General features: G+C 47.2%; 1 protein-coding gene across 1 annotated transcript in view; it reads right to left on the bottom strand.

Annotated features, from left to right (window-relative positions):
* The window catches only part of PLCD4 (phospholipase C delta 4), a 78373-nt gene that overhangs the window by 44992 nt on the left and 13525 nt on the right, over nucleotides 1-19856 (bottom strand). The window contains exons 2-4 of the mRNA XM_033944136.1: nucleotides 17976-18204; nucleotides 6770-6899; nucleotides 2398-2629 (exon numbers count right to left, since the gene is read on the bottom strand). Coding sequence (XP_033800027.1) covers nucleotides 2398-2629; nucleotides 6770-6899; nucleotides 17976-18204 — 591 coding nt within the window. The remainder of the gene's footprint in view (nucleotides 1-2397; nucleotides 2630-6769; nucleotides 6900-17975; nucleotides 18205-19856) is intronic.

The following is a 19856-nucleotide window of genomic DNA, read 5'->3' as shown; positions in this document are numbered from 1 at the left end:
CTTCTGCAAGGGAAGATCATGCCTTACAAAGTTACTGCACTTCTTCGAAGGAATTAACAAACAAATGGACAAAGGGGCCCCCATAGACACTGTATACTTGGATTTCCAAAAAGCCTTTGATAAGGTACCCCATGAACGCCTACTACGGAAACTGAAGAACCATGGGGTGGAAGGGAATGTACATAGATGGATCAAAAATTGGTTGGCGGGTAGGAAGCAAAGGATAGGAGTGAAGGGACACTACTCGGACTGGAAATGGGTCACGAGTGGTGTTCTGCAGGGGTTGGTACTCGGACCGCTGTTGTTCAATGTATTTATCAATGACCTAGAAACAGGGACGAAGTGCGAGGTTATAAAATTCGCAGATGACACAAAACTTTTTAGTGGGATTAGGACTATAGACGACTGTGAAGATTTACAAAGGGACCTGAACAAACTGGGAAAATGGGCGAATAAATGGCAGATGAACTTTAATGTAGAGAAATGTAAAGTCTTGCATGTAGGAAACAGAAACCCGATGTACAGCTATACAATGGGAGGGCTGGTAATGGGTGAAAGTAGCCTAGAGAAGGACTTTAGGGGTACTGGTGGATAAAACGATGAAGCCATCGGCACAGTACGCAGCAGCTTCAAAGAAGGCGAACAGAATGCTAGGTATTATCAAGAAAGGTATTACAACCAGAATGAAGGATGTTATCCTGCCGTTGTATCAGGTGATGGTTCACCCGCATCTGGAGTACTGCATCCAATACTGGTCGCCGTACCTCAAGAAGGATATGGTGATACTCGAGAGGGTTCAGAAAAGAGTGACACGACTGATAAAGGGTATGGAAAACCTTTCATATGCTGAAAGATTAGAGAAACTGGGGCTCTTTTCCCTAGAAAAGCGGAGACTTAGAGGGGACATGATAGAGACTTACAAGATCATGAAGGGCATAGAGAAAGTGGAGAGGGACAGATTTTTCAAACTTTCAAAAATTTCAAAAATGAGAGGACATTCAGAAAAATTGAGAGGGGACAGATTCAGAACCAATGCTAGGAAGTTCTTCTTCACCCAAAGGGTGGTGGACGCCTGTAATGCGCTTTCAGAGGGAGTGATAGAACAGAGTACGCTATTGGGTTTCAAGAAGGGATTAGATGATTTTTTGAAGGAAATGGAGATTGAAGGGTATAGATAGAGAATTACTATACAGGTCCTGGACCTGATGGGCCGCTGCGTGAGCAGACCGCTGGGCACAATGGACCTCTGGTCTGACCCAGCAGAGGCATTGCTTATGTTCTTATGTAACATTCTGCCAGATTGATTTTCAGGAAATGTAAGTCTGATCATGTGACACCATTACTTTATAATCTGCATTGGCTTCCCATGTATTTTAGAGTCCAGTTTAAATGTGTCTGTGTCATTTTCAAAATTCTCTTTGGTATCTTTTCTCCGGTAGTCCTTCTATCTTGGAATCTTTATAGATTCTCTTTTGCAATTTAAGCTTTCTTGTCCATCTAGTAAAGGTATCAAAAGAACCAAAGCTTTTGGTCAATCTCTGTTCTTCAAGTTCACCCAACTTTGGAATGATCTTACACTTTTTTTTTGCAAAGTTTTAGTTCTCTTTCATCCTTTCGCAAGTCTTTGAAAACCATTCTGTTCACCAAATACTTTGGTAATTAATTCCTCTCCTACTTTTGCTATGTTACTATGTGCTTAATTTAATTACTGTAAACCGAGTCGAGCTTTCTTGGATTGAAGACTCGGTATACAAAACTAAGCATTAGATTAGATTAGATATGCATTAATGATGTCCTGGAACCTTTTCCCACATCCTTCCTTTTTCACCCACAGCTGGAGTAACAGTGGAAGCCACCCCAGACCCCTTTTATAGGAAATTGCCACTCTGGTAGTCTATATCAGTGATTCCCAACCCTGTCCTGGAGGAACACCAGGCCAATCGGGTTTTCAGGCTAGCCCTAATGAATATGCATGAGAGAGATTTGCATATGATGGAAGTGATAGGCATGCAAATTTGCTTCATGCATATTCATTAGGGCTAGCCTGAAAACCCAATTGGCCTGGTGTTCCTCCAGGACAGGGTTGGGAACCACTGGTCTATATTGTGGCTGTAGAAACTCTAAGCCAATGGTTCCCAACCCTGTCCTGGAGGACCATAGGCCAGTTGGGTTTTCAGGATAGCCCTAATGAATATGCATGGAGCAGATCTGCATGCCTGGCACCTGCATTATATGCAGATCTCGCTCATCCATATTCATTACGGCTATTCTGAAAACCCGACTGGCCTAGTGGTCCTCCAGGACAGGGTTGGGAACCATTACTCTAAGCTATCTCTAGCGCTATACACCCCACATCCAGTAGGCATGTTCTCCTGTCTCTTTGGTTGTGATTCCTACCTGTCTCTGATGGCTCGTATCTGGCTATACGTTCTAGAGCGTACTCTTCCGTCTTGTCAGTCTCCAGTTGCTCTTCATGAAGGAAGTCCATAAACTCCAGTAGTGTTAACTTCTTGCCATCTTTAGAGAACTCCTGGAAGATCTTTAGCACATCATCCCTCTGCGTCAGGGCCTTGTAAAAGAGAACAAATTCATCCCCCTCCAGCGTTCCTGACTGTGACTTATCCGCCATCTGCAAAAACATAGAATTGTGAGGGAAAGTCGCCAAGCAAGCAGTGAAACCCAACAGCTACATGTGGAAGTCCTGTTCCGAGGGTGCTCGCAGTGACACCTAGAGGTCCCATTAGAACAAACATGGGCAACTCCGGTCATCGAGGGTCAGAATCCAATCGGGTTTCAGGATTTCCCCAATGAATATGCATTGAAAGCAGTGCATGCAAATAGATCTCATGCATATTCATTGGGGAAAACCTGATTGGATTCCGGCCCTCGAGGACCAGAATTGCCCATGTCTGCATTAGAACATAATCAGTGGTTGCTAGAGAGAGAGAGTTTCTATCTAATCAGGGAAAGAAATTCTCCAGGGGGTAGAAAACCTGTGCAGAATTCAAATCTTTCTCTTTGGTTCATAACCTTCCCATGTGAGAGTAGGGCTCATCCGGCTCAAAGGCCGTAGTAATATTACAGAAAAGAGTTCTGATTACCCCACAGGAGCATTTACAGTTCTGTGCTGTGACTGGGCCAGTGGCAATGAGGTCCTTCTGCACTCACTCCTGGGACCAAGGTGTACAGCAGTGTATCGCAAGCCGTGTTTTATGGCGAGATTCCGGTTGTGGCACTAGAGAATGACGTATAGCGAGTCTGTCACTGCTGGCGCAGGTGCCTCTCCTACTTTTCACCCTCCAGCATACCTCCGCAAATGTTCTGCCAGCACGAGAGCTCAGGGCCACCCTTGCACGGGCCGAGTATGTGTGGACGTCGACATGATGATGTCATATGCATGCATTGATGTCCACGCATGCTTAGAGGCCCATGCAGAGGCGGGGAGGAGCAGGGCGGGGCTGTGGGCAGAAGAAGGCAGAGCCACATGTTCTCTTCTTTGTGTGCTGCAAAAACATTTCCTCCGTTAGTATGCCGGAGCTAAAATAAAAGGTTTGCGTGATACTGGTGTACAGGATAAGCTGGGCATAGTTGTGTATTTCCAGCAGGGTGACCAGAACCATCTACAATGTACACAAGATCCTGGAACAGCTCAAGAGGCTGAAGAAACTACAAAATTCTTATAAAAACAGGTCTCCTGGGGACCATATCACATGCACATTGCTTTAGAGCAGGGGTGTCCAACGTTTTGGCTTCCCTGGGCCGCATTGGCCCAAAAAAATTTTCTGGGGCCTCACAAACGTGTAAACGCTGCAGCAAGACAAAGGAGGGAGCTGGCAAGACGGTAAACACCCGGGGGCAGCAGAGAAACACTGCATCGCCCTCGACTGGGGCTGCACAAAATACTACACAGGGCCGCATGTGGCCCTCGGGCCGCAGGTTGGACACCCCTGCTGTAAAGGCTTAGAGGGAAGAGTGTCTTCTAACACCATGCTGGGACCCTGAGGTCAGTTCACAGCTCAGAGGGATGAGAACTTGTTAAGACCTTGTCGGGACATTGGGTCAGAGGGGAGAGAACTCGCAGACACCATGCTGGAACACTGGATCAGAGGCAGCACTATGATGTGTATACATTATAATGTTCCTTGTGTATTAAGTGACTTTACAGGACATATCATGATATAAAAACGTAAGAGCCTAATTTTCATACTGAGTTAGGCCAAAGGTCCTTCTAGCCCAGCATTCTGTCTCTAACAGTGGCGAAGTATCTGGCAGGATCTCCAGGAATACAGTGCCTGGTATAGATGGTTTCAAATAGTATCAGTTATAGTTATCGTAGGTGTGCATGGTGCTGAAGGACACTCTCCCCTCTGACCCAGTACTGATCCAGTGTCCCGGCATGTTGTTAGTGAGTTCTCTTTCCTCTGAGCTATTAACTGACTCAGGGTCTCCTCTGAGCCAGTCCAAGTATGGATTTAGGGAATGGTCTTTCCTCTGAGCCTGACCCAGTAATGGTCCAATGCCAGATGGTATAAGGGCCACTCTTATCCCCTGAACCAGAACAAAAGACTACATACATAGTAACATAGTGGATGATGGTAGATAAAAACCCAAATGTTCCATCCAGTCTGCCCAACCTGATTCAATTTAAATTTTTTAAATTTTTTCTTCTTAGCTATTTATGGGCAAAAATCCAAAGCTCCCAGATTGGTTGTGGTTAGAATGGCAACTCATGTCTCCTATACGTCTATGCCATCAAAATGCCTAGGTTCTGTAAAGATAACAGATTATTAGTTGATACATGGAAAACATTGCGATATGTAAGTAATTTAACAACTATTCCAATTCACAAATCTACAAATCAATCTATATGGCTGAACTCCAAGATTCAAATTGGCGGAGAAAGGCTCGTCTGGAAGCATTGGATGATAGCAGGAATACGTTTAATAATCAATATAGTATGGAGTTCTTATGCTTTCAGGTGGACTGGGTTTATTAAAAAGAAACCAAACACTGGTCTGAGAGACATTTGGAGCATTGAGATCAAGAATCAAATTTCTGCGTCTCAATGGCGTATTATTACTGTATTACATGTATTTGGTATGTCAATGAGAGCAAAGAGTCAGATATCAAATAATAACAAGCTATTACTCATAATGACTGGGGTTGCCATTCAACAAATTACTTATAACTGGAAGAACTGGAGTAGACTCAATTATAATTTTTGGTGGAATTCATTATGTCATATGTATAAAATAGAGAGTAATAGCAACACAGCGAGGATATATTAGGAAATTTTAAGATGTGTGGGAGCCATTAACAAAATTTTGTAATGATTAGATGTTACTTTTCCCTTAATTCTTAAAGTTCATTTTTCAGGGAGGGGGGGATTTTAAGTATAACATCTTATATAAAGTAATTTAATTACTTATTATGAAGGGGTGGGAAGGAAGGGAGATAAGATTTTATGATTGGTATTATTGCTGAATATTAAGTGATATTCTCAATGTGTAAATGTGTTTATGTATTATCACACTTATTGTACATATAAAAATGAAAGAATCCAAAGCTCTACCCGGTACCGTGCTTGGGCTCCAACTGCCGAAATCTCCGTTAAAACCTACTCCAGCCCTTCTACACTCTGCCGGCCATTGAAGCCCTCTCCAGCCACCGTGCAAGACTGCCCAGTACTGGCCTTAGTTCAATACCCGGCTTAAGGAGAGAGGGTCCAGCTTCTGGGATCATTTGCTCATTTATTCTGACTCAAAGGGGCTGACGCAGAAAGCTTAGTTAGTCCTGCACTGATGAATGCAACGCCAGCTTCTAACGCAACATAATGCCCAATGTTTGCTTATCAATGTAATAGATTATATGCAGAGTAAAAGCTCCATGCGTGCAGATACAGTTCTTTCTGCTCAGACATGTGCATAAACCCTCACCAACTCCCCTTGTCTTTTTTTTTTTCTTTTTACTCATCCCATTCTTCATGGAGGTCATGAATAAAGTTTCAGCTGCTGTTTTGCAAAGTTCAAGCTCCTGCGCTGTGCTCACCTGACAGACTTCTGCGCAGTTCTCTGCATCGGGGCAGAAGAGTTACTAACCTCATTATCGCTAATTTCCAATATGTTGGGTGCTGGTGTGTAATGCAAAGTTTTGCACAGAGTTAGATTGGGCACAAAATGTTGGGGTTTTTTCTACCCAGAATATTGTATGCAGACAGGGCAGGATTAATTGGTCGAGGGCCCCTAGGCACCCAAGTACACTGGGCCCCCTGCCCCGCCCCACCCCACCATGCGCCCAGGCGGAAACAGGAAGCTGCGTCAGAGGGAAGCTTTGGGCAAGCAGCACCTCTTGCACAATTACAGTTCCCGTTGCCTTTCGTACCCACGTTGCTTGCTTGTCTTGCTTTCCATTGATGGAGGGGGGCCCACGTTGCCGATCAATGCTGGAGGGGCCCATCGCCGTTTGGAAAAAACAATGTTGATGCCTTCCTTCATCGGGCCCCCCTCCTGACCATTTCGGGCCCTCGGCACGTGCCTACTTGGCCTATTGGTTAATCCAGCCCTGTATGCAGATATTGTGCTAATTGTGCATTTCCATCTATGCTCATTTTCTGTATCGGTCCTAGGGACAGCAAATTTTGAGAAAGGGATCCAAAGAGATAGGAGTGCTGGATTACTGAAAAGGGGCACCCATACAACCCTACTGATTCCTAATCCCTTGCTGTGTTAAGCTCTTAGGGACAGGGGCACTGCTTTGCGAAAGCTCACACCTGAAAGAGACAGTAGGCGTGGATCTCATTCATGTCCACGTTCATCATTTTCAGCAAGTCTTGGACCTCTTTGAAGTTCATCCGCCCGTCCTTGTTCTTGTCGGCTTTCTGAAACCAGTCGCAGATCCATGTGAGAACAGCATTAAGGAAACCACTGAGAAAGAGCTAGATAAGCACACAAGCAAGCCAGCGAGCCTTCTAGGCATAAGGAACTGCTCTAGACTGGGCTGGGCCTGGAGAACTCTGAGTCCTTGGACCAATACAGGAAGAATGCAAAGGTATCACTTAAAGAAGGGACGTGTGTGGTCTGGAAAACTCATGGGATAAAGCTGAGGTTACGTGAGTAAAAGGTCTCCCAGCCTGCAGAGACCAGACACAGTGGCGTAGTGAGGCCCCCCCACCCCTTCTCGTCTCCACTGTTGGGCGCACGCCCCCTTCCCTTCCCCCGTACCTTTTTAATTTTGCAGGCGCGAACAACCTCTCGAACTCGCTGGCCGCGTCATGTCGGCTATCCCTCCGATGTCATTTCCTAGGCACAGGACCCGGAAGTGACATCACAGAGGGACGATACCGACGCGGACAACAGGTTTTTAAAATGCTGCTCACGCAGGGAAAATGAAAGAGGTGCGAGGGAAGGCAAGGGGCGCACACGCGCAGCAGGGGAGGGTCTGAAAATAGCGGTAGGGGCGGAGAGAAGGATGGGTGCTGGAGCCCCTACCAAGACCGTGCCCAAGGCGGACACTCCTCCAGCACTCCCCTTATTTTATCACTGACCAGACCCCCTTCAGGGGGAGTGAAGATACCAAGGAACCGCAGGTGTATATTCTCCTTATACATGAAACTGGTAAATGCACAATTCTGTTAGGAAAATCAGTGCACAGAGTCAAAAGATATACAGTGTTCCCCCAGTCATTCACGGTATTCTCCGACTGGGACTTCCTGTGCTAAAGTCAGGCTTCACCAATCAGGAGCTGCATGTCAAAGCAGCTCCTGATTGGTGAAGCCTGACTTTAGCACAGGAAGTCCCGGTCAGAGAATACTGCGAGTGATTCCCTTCATTCGCCAGTGCTCCAACTGTCGTCTCCTGCCTCCCCAGGTGAAAAACCGTATTCGCTGTCTTTCATTATTTGCAGGGGTTCCTGTATCTCAAACATTTTGGGCCTGATTCTGGAAACGGTGCCTGCAAAATGAGTGCCTACCATGTGTCAATCACCGGTAGACGCCATGTCCAGAATCCTGTCTATTTATTTGTACAGTTGCCTTCAATGTAGGGCCAGCGTTTTACATTTAAGACGTGTGACTTGTGCCTACGGAAGTGTCTAGGCACACCTACGGAGGCATATGTCCACTTCCGGCGTATGCCACACCCACGCCAGCCTTAGGCATCCATAGGCGTGCATAGGCGCTTCCGTAGGCACGAGTCAGATGCCTAGATTGTAGGCGTTGTTCACTGCATCGCTTTTTTTTTTTATTTGAGTTCCAATTGGTTCATTAGACAGTGGTAGGACATCTACCGCCGTCTACAATCAAGACACCATTTTGAGAATCAGGCCCTTAATGCCCAAAATTTACCAGCTCCTGATAGGTTAAATAGCACTTAATCAGCCAAGTGCTAATATTTGGTGCAAGATGGACACCCAGTATTAGCACTTAGCAGCTAGTGTTTTCCCACAACATAGCCGGTTAGCGCCATATTCATTGGCTGACCGTCATAGTTTAGCCACCAGACAGACCCAGGTCTGTCTGTGGCCTCTATACATTAGCCGGGCAGCCAGTGACCATCAGCTTAATCAGATATGTCAAAAGCAGCTCAAAACAAAAATGGAAATTCAATGCCAGTCAACAGATATTGCTCCCAACCGCGGGAGATAGCTGGGCTGCCTCCCATGGTCTGATATTGGGCTTCTAGTCTTCTAGAGACCCTCCTGCTGTTCTAACCCCTCCTCAATTAAGCCCGAAGGGGAAATTCTATCAGAGGTGCTTCTCATACAACTGGACCTGACTGCAGCATTCGACCTAGTTGACCATAATATCCTTCTGCAAATCTTGGATGCAATAGGTATCTCAGATAAAGTATACTCTTGGTTTGAGGGCTTCCTAAAATCCAGAACCTACAGTGTAAAATCAAATAAAGAAAAAACAGAACCTTGGTCAAACCCCTGCGGAGTAGCACAGGGATCCCCACTATCCCCCACCCTCTTTAACTTATACACTGCCTCTCTCGAAACACATCTGGACAATCTAGGCATAACCACCTATAGCTACGCGGATGACATTACCATTCTCATACCATATGATCAGCCCAAGTCCACCATGACAAATATACTACATCGAACACTAGAAACAGTTACGACCTGGATGAAAGATCACAAACTTAAACTCAACCCAAACAAAACCAAATTCATCCTCCTCGAAAATGACAAAGTTCAAACCATAACCAATTTAGAACTCAACTCAATCAACTACCCCATCCAAACCACCATAAAACTACTAGGAATGATTATAGACAGATGCTGTACCATGCAACCGCAAATAAATAAAACAATACAGAAATCCTTCACAATCATGAGAAATCTAAGACTAGTCCGGAAATTCTTTGAAAGAACACAATTCCAGCTTATAGTACAATCCCTAATCCTAGGACTGCTGGACTACTGCAACATCCTCTTCCTTCCGTGCCCTGCTACTATGACCAAACAACTACAAACAATCCAAAATACAGCTTTGAGACTCATCTACTCATTGAGAAAACATGACCACATCACAGAAGCTTACATCAACTCACATTGGCTACCAATCCAAGAAAGAATACAATTTAAATTCTACTGCATGTTATTTAAAACCCTAAACGGAGACAGCCCATCCTACCTGAACAACCGCCTCATCCAAGCATCCACAACCAGACACAGAAAAACACATTCCCCATTCATACCTCTTCCGATCAAAGAAGTAAAACGATCAAAACTACACGACGGTCTCCTAGCCACTCAAGCCGCAAAACTAGACAACCAGATCTCCAACCTTCTGATGACCACCCCAGACTACAAGACATTCAGGAAAGAAATAAAAACTATACTTTTCAAGAAATTCCTGAAACAGCCATAACTTCACAAACTCTTAACAACGCTAAAATTGACAAAGGATCTACTCTTTACTACCCCAGCAGTGACAATTGTGCTTCCATTGTAACCCCCATTTATAAACCTTTTGTAAGCCGTCTTAATCTTAACCCCAAGAAATGTCAAAAGATCTACTCTCTACTACTCTAGTAAATCAATTGTTCTCCCATTGTAACCCCTGTTTATAAATCTTTTGTAAGCCGCCTTGAACCTCAAGGTAATGGCGGAATAGAAAGCGATGGCGAACCTATGGCACGCGTGCCAACTGTGGCACGCGAAGGCCTTGCAGCTGGCACGCGCAGGGCCGCCATCAGGGCAGTACTACCAGGGGAGAGAGCTGAACGGGGACGATGGGGGACCCGCGGGGTTAAATATAACTCGAGCCGCAAGGCTCGTCTTCTACTCCGACTGCCCTGCCGCTCACACAGCCGATCGGAAATCTTCCCCGACGTCAGCGCTGACGTCGGAGGGAGGGCTTAAGCTAAGCCCGCCCTTCGACGTCAGCGCTGACGTCGGGGAAGATTTCCGATCGGCTATGTGTGCGCGGCGGGACAGGCAGGAAATAGAAGACAAGCCTACGCGGCTCGAGCTACATTTTGCTGAGAAAGTTGCTAAGATGGGCTGGGAGACAAACGGGGAACACAAAATCGGGAGGGAGTGCGTTTTGGACACAAGGCATGAACTTGGGAGAAAGGAAGGGAGGGAAAGAGATGCTGAGGTGGGGGAGAGAATGGGTTTTTGGACACAGAAGGCATGGACTTGGGAAAGAGGAAAGGAGGGAAATAGATGCTGAGGTGGGGGAGGGAATGGGTTTTTGCACACAGAAGGCATGGACTTGGGAGAGAGGAAGGGAGGGAAAGAGATGCTGAGGTGGGGGAGGGAATGGGTTTTTGGACACAGAAGGCATGGATTTGGGAGAGAGGAAGGGAGGGAAATAGATGCTGAGGTGGGGTAGGGAATGGGTTTTTGGACACAGAAGGCATGGACTTGGGAGAGTGGAAAGGAGGGAAAGAGATGCTGAGGTGGGGAATGGAATGGGTTTTTGGACACAGAAAGCATGAACTTGGGAGAGAGGAAAGGAGGGAAAGAGATGCTGAGGTGGGGGATGGAATAAGTTTTTGCACACAGAAGGCATGGACTTGGGAGAGAGGAAGGGAGGGAAAGAGATGCTGAGGTGGGGGAGGGAATGGGTTTTTGCACACAGAAGGCATGGACTTGGGAGAGAGGAAGGGAGGGAAAGACATGCTGAGGTGGGGGAGGGAATGGGTTTTTGGACACAGAAGGCATGGATTTGGGAGAGAGGAAGGGAGGGAAATAGATGCTGAGGTGGGGTAGGGAATGGGTTTTTGGACACAGAAGGCATGGACTTGGGAGAGTGGAAAGGAGGGAAAGAGATGCTGAGGTGGGGGATGGAATGAGTTTTTGCACACAGAAGGCATGGACTTGGGAGAGAGGAAGGGAGGGAAAGAGATGCTGAGGTGGGGGAGGGAATGGGTTTTTGCACACAGAAGGCATGGACTTGGGAGAGAGGAAGGGAGGGAAAGAGATGCTGAGGTGGGGGAGGGAATGGGTTTTTGGACACAGAAGGCATGGATTTGGGAGAGAGGAAGGGAGGGAAATAGATGCTGAGGTGGGGTAGGGAATGGGTTTTTGGACACAGAAGGCATGGACTTGGGAGAGTGGAAAGGAGGGAAAGAGATGCTGAGGTGGGGAATGGAATGGGTTTTTGGACACAGAAAGCATGAACTTGGGAGAGAGGAAAGGAGGGAAAGAGATGCTGAGGTGGGGGATGGAATAAGTTTTTGCACACAGAAGGCATGGACTTGGGAGAGAGGAAGGGAGGGAAAGAGATGCTGAGGTGGGGGAGGGAATGGGTTTTTGCACACAGAAGGCATGGACTTGGGAGAGAGGAAGGGAGGGAAAGACATGCTGAGGTGGGGGAGGGAATGGGTTTTTGGACACAGAAGGCATGGATTTGGGAGAGAGGAAGGGAGGGAAATAGATGCTGAGGTGGGGGAGGGAATGGGTTTTTGGACACAGAAGGCATGGACTTGGGAGAGTGGAAAGGAGGGAAAGAGATGCTGAGGTGGGGGATGGAATGGGTTTTTGGACACAGAAAGCATGAACTTGGGAGAGAGGAAAGGAGGGAAAGAGATGCTGAGGTGGGGGAGGGAATGGGTTTTTGCACACAGAAGGCATGGACTTGGGAGAGAGGAAGGGAGGGAAAGAGATGCTGAGGTGGGGGAGGGAATGGGTTTTTGGACACAGAAGGCATGGATTTGGGAGAGAGGAAGGGAGGGAAATAGATGCTGAGGTGGGGTAGGGAATGGGTTTTTGGACACAGAAGGCATGGACTTGGGAGAGTGGAAAGGAGGGAAAGAGATGCTGAGGTGGGGGATGGAATGGGTTTTTGGACACAGAAAGCATGAACTTGGGAGAGAGGAAAGGAGGGAAAGAGATGCTGAGGTGGGGGATGGAATGAGTTTTTGCACACAGAAGGCATGGACTTGGGAGAGAGGAAGGGAGGGAAAGACATGCTGAGATGGGGGAGGGAATGGGTTTTTGGACACAGAAGGCATGGATTTGGGAGAGAGGAAGGGAGGGAAATAGATGCTGAGGTGGGGGAGGGAATGGGTTTTTGGACACAGAAGGCATGGACTTGGGAGAGAGGAAGGGAGGGAAATAGATGCTGAGGTGGGGGAGGGAATGGGTTTTTGGACACAAGGCATGAACTTGGGAGAGAGGAAGGGAGGGAAAGAGATGCTGAGGTGGGGGAGGGAATGAGTTTTTGGACACAGAAGGCATGAACTTGGGAGAGAGGAAGGGAGGGAAAGAGATGCTGAGGTGGGGGATGGAATGGGTTTTTGGACACAGAAGGCATGGATTTGGGAGAGAGGAAAGGAGGGAAAGAGATGCTGAGGTGGGGGAGGGAATGGGTTTTTGCACACAGAAGGCATGGACTTGGGAGAGAGGAAGGGAGGGAAATAGATGCTGAGGTGGGGGAGGGAATGGGTTTTTGGACACAAGACATGAACTTGGGAGAGAGGAAAGGAGGGAAAGAGATGCTGAGGTGGGGGAGGGAATGGGTTTTTGGACATAAGGCATGGACTTGGGAGAGAGGAAGGGAGGGAAATAGATGCTGAGGTGGGGGAGGGAATGTGTTTTTGGACACAGAAGGCATGGACTTGGGAGAGAGGGAGGGAAAGAGATGCTGAGGTGGGGGAGGGAATGTGTTTTTGGACACAGAAGGCAAGGACTTGGGAGAGAGGAAGGGAGGGAAAGAGATGGTTGTGTATACGGGGAATAGAAGAAAGGAGAATTTTTGGTCATAGGGAGGGAGTGAGGTACAGACAGTGGCATACCAAGGTGGGGGTGGGGGCGGTCTGCCCCGGTTTTACGCCCCAAGGGGGTGCACAGCTGGCCACCCTCCAGTGTTCTCCCTAGGCTGGCAAACTGCGTCTCTTTAGCCACTTGAGTGCCACCGCCGCCATTGGGAACAGGCCGGTGCCAAGTTCTCCCTGCTTTTCCCTGTGGGGCCGACCAACTCTCGCCACCCGCGTCAATTCTGATGTCGGAGAGGACGTTCTGGGCCAGCCAATCGCTGCCTGGCTGGCCCAGAACGTCCTCTCCGATGTTAGAATTGACGTCGAGTGGCGAGAGTTGGTCGGCCCCATGGGGAAGAGAAGCAGGGCGAACTCGGCGCCGGCCTGTTCCCGATAGCGGCAGTGGCAGCCTATTCCCCAGTGGCGGTGGCAGCATTTTCCCAATGGAGGTGGCATAGGGGAGGGCAAGGAGAAAGAAAGAAAGGGGGGGACAGGGAGCCCAAAAAAAAAAAAAGAAAGAGGGCTGGGTGAAACAAAAAAAATGGGGCACGGAGAGAGAGAAAGACAGACATACAGAATGAAAGGGGGTATGGAGAGAGAGAAAAATAAAGAAGGGGGCAGGGTGAAACAAAGAAAAAGTTTGGGGAGGGAATGAGGTCTGGAGGAGAGAAAGCATACAGGAGGCTGAAAAAAGGGAAGAAATATTGGATGCACAGTCAGAAGAATAAAGTGCAACCAGAGACTGATGAAATTACCAAAGGTAGGAAAATGATTTTATTTTCAATTTAGTGATCAAAATGTGTCCGTTTTGAGAATTTATATATGCTGTCTATATTTTGCACTATGGCCCCCTTTTACTAAACCGCAATAGCGTTTTTTTAGCGCAGGGAGCCTATGAGCTTCAAGAGCAGCGTGGGGCATTCAGTGCAGGTCCCTGCGCTAAAAACCGCTATCGCGGTTTAGTAAAAAGGGAGGGGGAATATTTGTCTATTTTTGTATAGTTGTTACTGAGGTGACATTGCATAAAGTCATCTGCCTTGACCTCTTTGAAAACCCGCGGAATATAAATGATAATTAACATTTTCTCTGCGTACAGCGTGCTTTGTGTTTAAAAAATTTTATTGTTGGTAGATCATTTTGACTTGGCCACAAAGGTAAGGGGGAGGGAGGGGAGCTGCTGAAAGAGTCTACCTTGACGTGGTTGCAGGCTTACAAATCTTTTGGTCAAAGAGTGCGGCGACAGAGAAAAGTATGTGTGTATTCGGCCCATGAATGAAATCATTAAAACATTATAAATTGCCAATAAATTGAAATGAAAACCAAAGGATTGTGAATCAAATTGATTCTCTGACAATACAAAGATTCCAACCTTTAAAAATGATGTTACATAGTTCAGGCAACTTTATAAAGAGTTTTTAGATACTAAAATCTTGTTATTAAGGTTTAATTGACGTGCTGGCACTTTGAGGAAATTCTTTGGTTTTGTGCGGCAGTTTGGGCACTCGGGGTCAAAAAGGTTAGCCATCACTGCCCTAATGTAATGCAATTTAATCAATAAATTGGCTTCAATAAAGAACTTGAACAAGGGTTTTCTTGGCCTAAGTCAAACCATACCCAAAATCTGCCCAGTATCCACCCCTAGCCACCCCTTGGAGTAGACGCCTAACTCAAAGTGATAGGTGCCTCCTAGCCAATTATTTTTTTACGTTTTAATGGTGCTTTTCAATTAACGGCATCAATTAAGCCTAACTGAATAGTTAAGTTAGATGCCTGGATTGGCTAGGTGTGCCAATCGAGGTAGGGTTACCAGATTTCTTCATTTAAGAAAAGACATGTGGCCCTGCCACCTCCCTCCCCCCCCCCCAAACCTCGTCTCTTTTTTCCTGAGCTCAGGGCCGCATCTGGAGAGCCTCTGAGCATGGGCGGATGTGACGCGGTGATGTCACACACATGCCTGTAACATCATCGCTTTGCAAGCAGGCCTGCTCGGAGGCTCTGAGCTCGGGGGCCTTCCAAAATCCGGACAAACGGCCAAGTTTTGGAACTCCATCCGGGCACCCAGACAGTCCTTTAAAGAGAGGACACGTCTGGGGTTTTCTGGACATCGCGTGACGCTAGATCTACGCACCTAAGTTCAGGCACCATTTACAATATTTGGACCTTGGGGCTCAGTACGATAAAAGTGCTCAAAGTTAGGCACCACAAAACTGGGCGCTAAGCTAGTGTTCCAATATGGCGTATTTGAGTCCCAAAACCATTAAAGAAAAATAGTGTAGTAGACTTTAGGCACGACCACTAATGCTATGTCTGTGGCTGATGCCCCCCTGCGCCCTTCTCTCTGCCCCTCTGCTCTTTCCGTGCCCTCCCTTCCCACTCCTGAACCTCTTTAAATCTTCGTCAGTATGACCAGATTCTCCAGACTGCTCCTCGCATTGGCAATGCCTTTCCCTCTGATGTCACTTCCTGGCCCTGTAACCTGGAAGTGATTTCAGAGGGAGCCAGGCTAGAGTAGTTGCTTGTGCTGGCGAAAATGTTAAAGAGGTATGGAGGGCAGTGTGGCATGGGGGGCAGAGAGGTGTCGGCGCACTCACCGAGACAGCACCCGAAGCAGTCTGCCCCCCCCCCCCCCCGCCTTTACTATGATGAAAATGGTGGCTCCTAAGTAAAAGCAAGTATTCTGCACAGCGCACACAAGGTTATTCCCAACCCCACCCACATTAATGCACGAGAACTTACAAATTCAGTTCACAGAAAAGGGGCCAACGTCAGTTACACACACAACTGCTAATTAGTCAATATCGCCAATTAACTGCTAGTCTAGTGCCAATTAGCTAATTGTATTATGCCCTATTCTGAGTGTGTAATCGTGTACCTGACTTTAAACCCCATTTACAGAATTTGAAGGCTGGTGTGTAAATGTATAGAGTGAAGCAGACCCCTAGACCCGCCCTCAGTTCTACCCATTATGCCCCAGTCCCCCCCCCAATCCCGCCCTAGCCCTGCCGCAGTCCCACCCGGCATGCCATCATGCGCGGATGCCCTCCTGCCCGACGCAATGTGGAGGAAGCTTTTCAAAACCTGGACAAAGTGCCGGGTTTTGAAAAGCCATCTGGACCATCTGTCCGGGGAAATCTGGACTTTTGGTAACTCTAGGGTGAGACAATACAAAGTCAACCCCTCAAGAGTGGTGCTGCTTTCTCAGCAACCGCTTGGAATTCCAATGTGGAAATTTCACAGCTGTATTTGTTGTTCCGTCTACGTTTATGGGACACGTGGAATGAGTTACAGACTTTTGGATGTGACTACCCAGCAATTTTCGCACGTTCAGAAATGTTTCCATTGTAAAGCTACCATTATTTGAGAATACAATGGAGTATACCAGCTGACTGTTAATGACGTCACAGACTCTTGAATAATAGAATTTATAGTTCTGATAATTTATAGATTCACGGAATCTTTCAAATTGTAGAAATTCAGCAAACAAACCTCCAATGGTCATAGCAAAAGGGAAACGGTCTGTACCTTATATAGACTCCTCCCACTTCCAAGAGCAGAGAGCTACTATTGGCTGTTTTGAAAGATTCTGAGGTTTTTTCAGCCTGAGGACAGTATATAAGGAGAGAGAAAGCAGCTGGAGTGAGAAGGGGAAGGCAGCAGTTTGGAGGAGGGAGAAAGAGCCTGTCTCTCTCTCTGGTTAACAGTTTGGTGGGAGCTGGCAGAGAATTTCTCTGACTGGCTACTTCTGTGCATATAGCTCAGGGGATCAGGGTCCCAGAACCCTAAATGTACTGCTACAGGGGGAATTTCCCATTGTCCTTTTGACTCTCCTGTGCACATAACCAGCCACAGGAGGCCAGGGGTTGCATAGATAATTTTCTGCAAAAGCATTTCGTGTTAGAACAGCAACCGTGGGTAAGGTGTTGGCAGCAGACAAAACAAGAATCCAGCTACTGTGTGAACAAGGTTTTGGAGCAAAGGCAGCTGCTGTGTGTCATCCCAAGAACTGGAACCTCAGCACTGAGAAGAAAATTTGTCAGCGTGACTGCAAAATTCTGACACATTATTCAATTGGATCATTTGAATGATGTTATTAATGCTAAAGTGTTGTTTAATAGCAATATGTATGTATGATGACTAACCTCCTCTTTTACTAAAGCTGTCAGCGCTGGCTGGCGCGGTAAATGCTATGACGCCCTTAGGAAATGAATGGGCGTCGGAGAATTAGATGCGCAGCATTTGGCTGTGGGGCTTTGTGAAACTTAACTAGGTAACATTTTTCATTGAAATTCAAAGCAGTTGCTGACAAAAAGGCAAAAAAAACAAAGAAAGTATAGGGGGTGGGGTTATCAGACGTCCGAATTTCCCCGGACGGCTTTTCAAAACCTGGCACTTTGTCCAGGTTTTGAAAAGCTTCTGGCAACGAGCGACGTCGGGACGGCATTCATGCATGCAAGCGCACGATGTCATGGCGTCACACTAGTGCATGCACAAATGCCGTCAGATGTCGCTCGTTGCTCATGCAGGTTGAGGGGGCGGGCCTGGGGGCAGAATGGGGCGGGGCCAGCCAGAAAGGGGCGGGGCCATAGGTCCAGATTTTTCATTTGGAAAATCTGATAAACCTATGTAGAGGAGAGTTTACCTTTTTTTGCCTCACCCCATAGTCAGTTTGTCTAACCCTGAGTTTTGAGTCTCTCGTATCCCTCTGCCATTCTGAAGCCTGCCTTCCGCACCGTGGATGGGCTGTCTGGTGATTAAGAAGGATATTGGTCCATTAATTCTTTCTGGTCCATGTTGGTCACCGTTTCGATAAGTTTGCGCAGTCCTTGCACCCACACCCGTGCCTCCTCCGGAGAGTTAGCAATCAGGTTCAAATTCCCCCGCCGACCGCAAAAGACAACGGTGAAGCAACGCTCAGGTGGAAACTCGTTGGCGATACTCTGCAGCACCTCGGACTGGTGGCCCTCACGCACAGCTTCGATGTCACTGATGGAGACTGGCAGGAGACACAGGATAAGACCACATCAGCACTGATTCTCTATCACTCAGCGGTGTGCGCTAAAGATTTGCACATGGTCTCCTAACGCAAGAGGAATGCAACACATTTGCTCCCCAGTGCTGTAAGCAAATTGTTTATGGTTTATTAGTTAGATTCCACTTCTATCCAAGCTGGAATACAAAAAACAAAGATAATCATACAATCCATAAAACGTTAAACAATCCTCATTAGGGAGCAGTCTTCCATAACAAACAGCTTGAAAAAAAGACATTCCCATTGGTTTTCCTAATGGTATAGAACAGGGGTAGGGCATTCCAGTCCTTGAGAGCCGTATTCCAGTCGGGTTTTCAGGATTTCCCCAATGAATATGCATTGAAAGCAAGGCATGCAAATAGATCTCATGCATTTTCATTGGGAAAATCCTAAAAACCCGCCTGGAATACGGCTCTTGAGGACTGGAGTTCCCTACCCAGATCTTTCTGCACTCTAAGGACCATGGTATTTTGAGGAAGTTTTGCCACCTCTGGATACTTCCCTGGCAAGGTCAGGACTCAGGAGAGGAGTGAATGGGTTTCCAGGAGAGAATGCTGAGGGCCAAGGTGGCCAGTAGTAGACATGTTTCATGTTGGGGGAAGGGGCTTCTTTCTAGATCCCCCCAAGCAATTCAGTGATTAGGAACAGAGAGAGAGTGTCTCTGTTATGGAAGATGTCTCAACAGGTCAGTGGCTTGTGGTCAGGGCCTTCAGGGAATTCACCCAACCTCCTGAAGGCCCTGAGGGCACTGCTCTGAATTTGATTGGTTGAGCAAGCAGAAGCTGCTCAACCAACTGTAGAAACATGATGGCATACAAAGGCCAAGTGGCCCATCCAGTCTGCCTATCTGCAGCATCTACTATCTCCTCCTGCTCTTCAGAGGAGTAGTGTCAGGGCCTTCAGGGGGTTAGGTGAATCTCCAGCCCTAGAGCCCTGATGTTGCTTTTCTGGATTACTATTTTGCATGATGCAGTTTGATTGGTTGAGCAAGCTGCCTGCTCAACCAATCAAACTGCACCTAGCAAAAAGTAACCCAATAAGAAAAAGAAGCAGGGCTGAAGAGCTCGGGTTCCATTGAATCGCTTGAAGGCCCTGACCATACGCCATTGCAACAGGAGCTTGAGATACAAAGAGTGACTTAGAAGAGGATTTTGTAGGACTTCAGGGATGCCGCAGCAAAGCTGTTCTGGCTATTTCTAATACTTGTGTTTATTTCTGTCTATAGCAGAGTCCCTAAACCTACAGCCTTCCAAGTAAGGTTTCTGGATTTCCTCATAAAAAAGGACACAAATCCTATCCCTTCTTCCCCGTGCTGAGGGCTGCATCTGGAGGGTCCCCAAGAATGTGCGCATGCGTGTGATGTCATTGCGTTGCGTCGGCGCATGTTTGGAAGCCCTCCAGAAGCGAATTTGAGCTCAGGGACTTCCAAAACCCAGACAAACTGCCAGGTTTTGGAAATCCGTAGGCAGCTTTTCAGATTGGCTGCCGCGGTTGGAGCAAAAAATGGATTTTGTCAGCGACGGAAGTTCAGCAACAATTTTGGCTGAAACGCTCCTGACAAACTGCAGCGTCGGGTGTTTATGGAGACACTCACCAACGTTGGAACTGGCGTACAG

This window comes from Geotrypetes seraphini, chromosome 5, assembly GCF_902459505.1.
Source record: "Geotrypetes seraphini chromosome 5, aGeoSer1.1, whole genome shotgun sequence".
Taxonomy (NCBI): Eukaryota; Metazoa; Chordata; class Amphibia; order Gymnophiona; family Dermophiidae; genus Geotrypetes; species Geotrypetes seraphini.
Note: the sequence above shows the minus strand (reverse complement) of the source record. Positions and strands in the feature narration are given on the sequence as shown.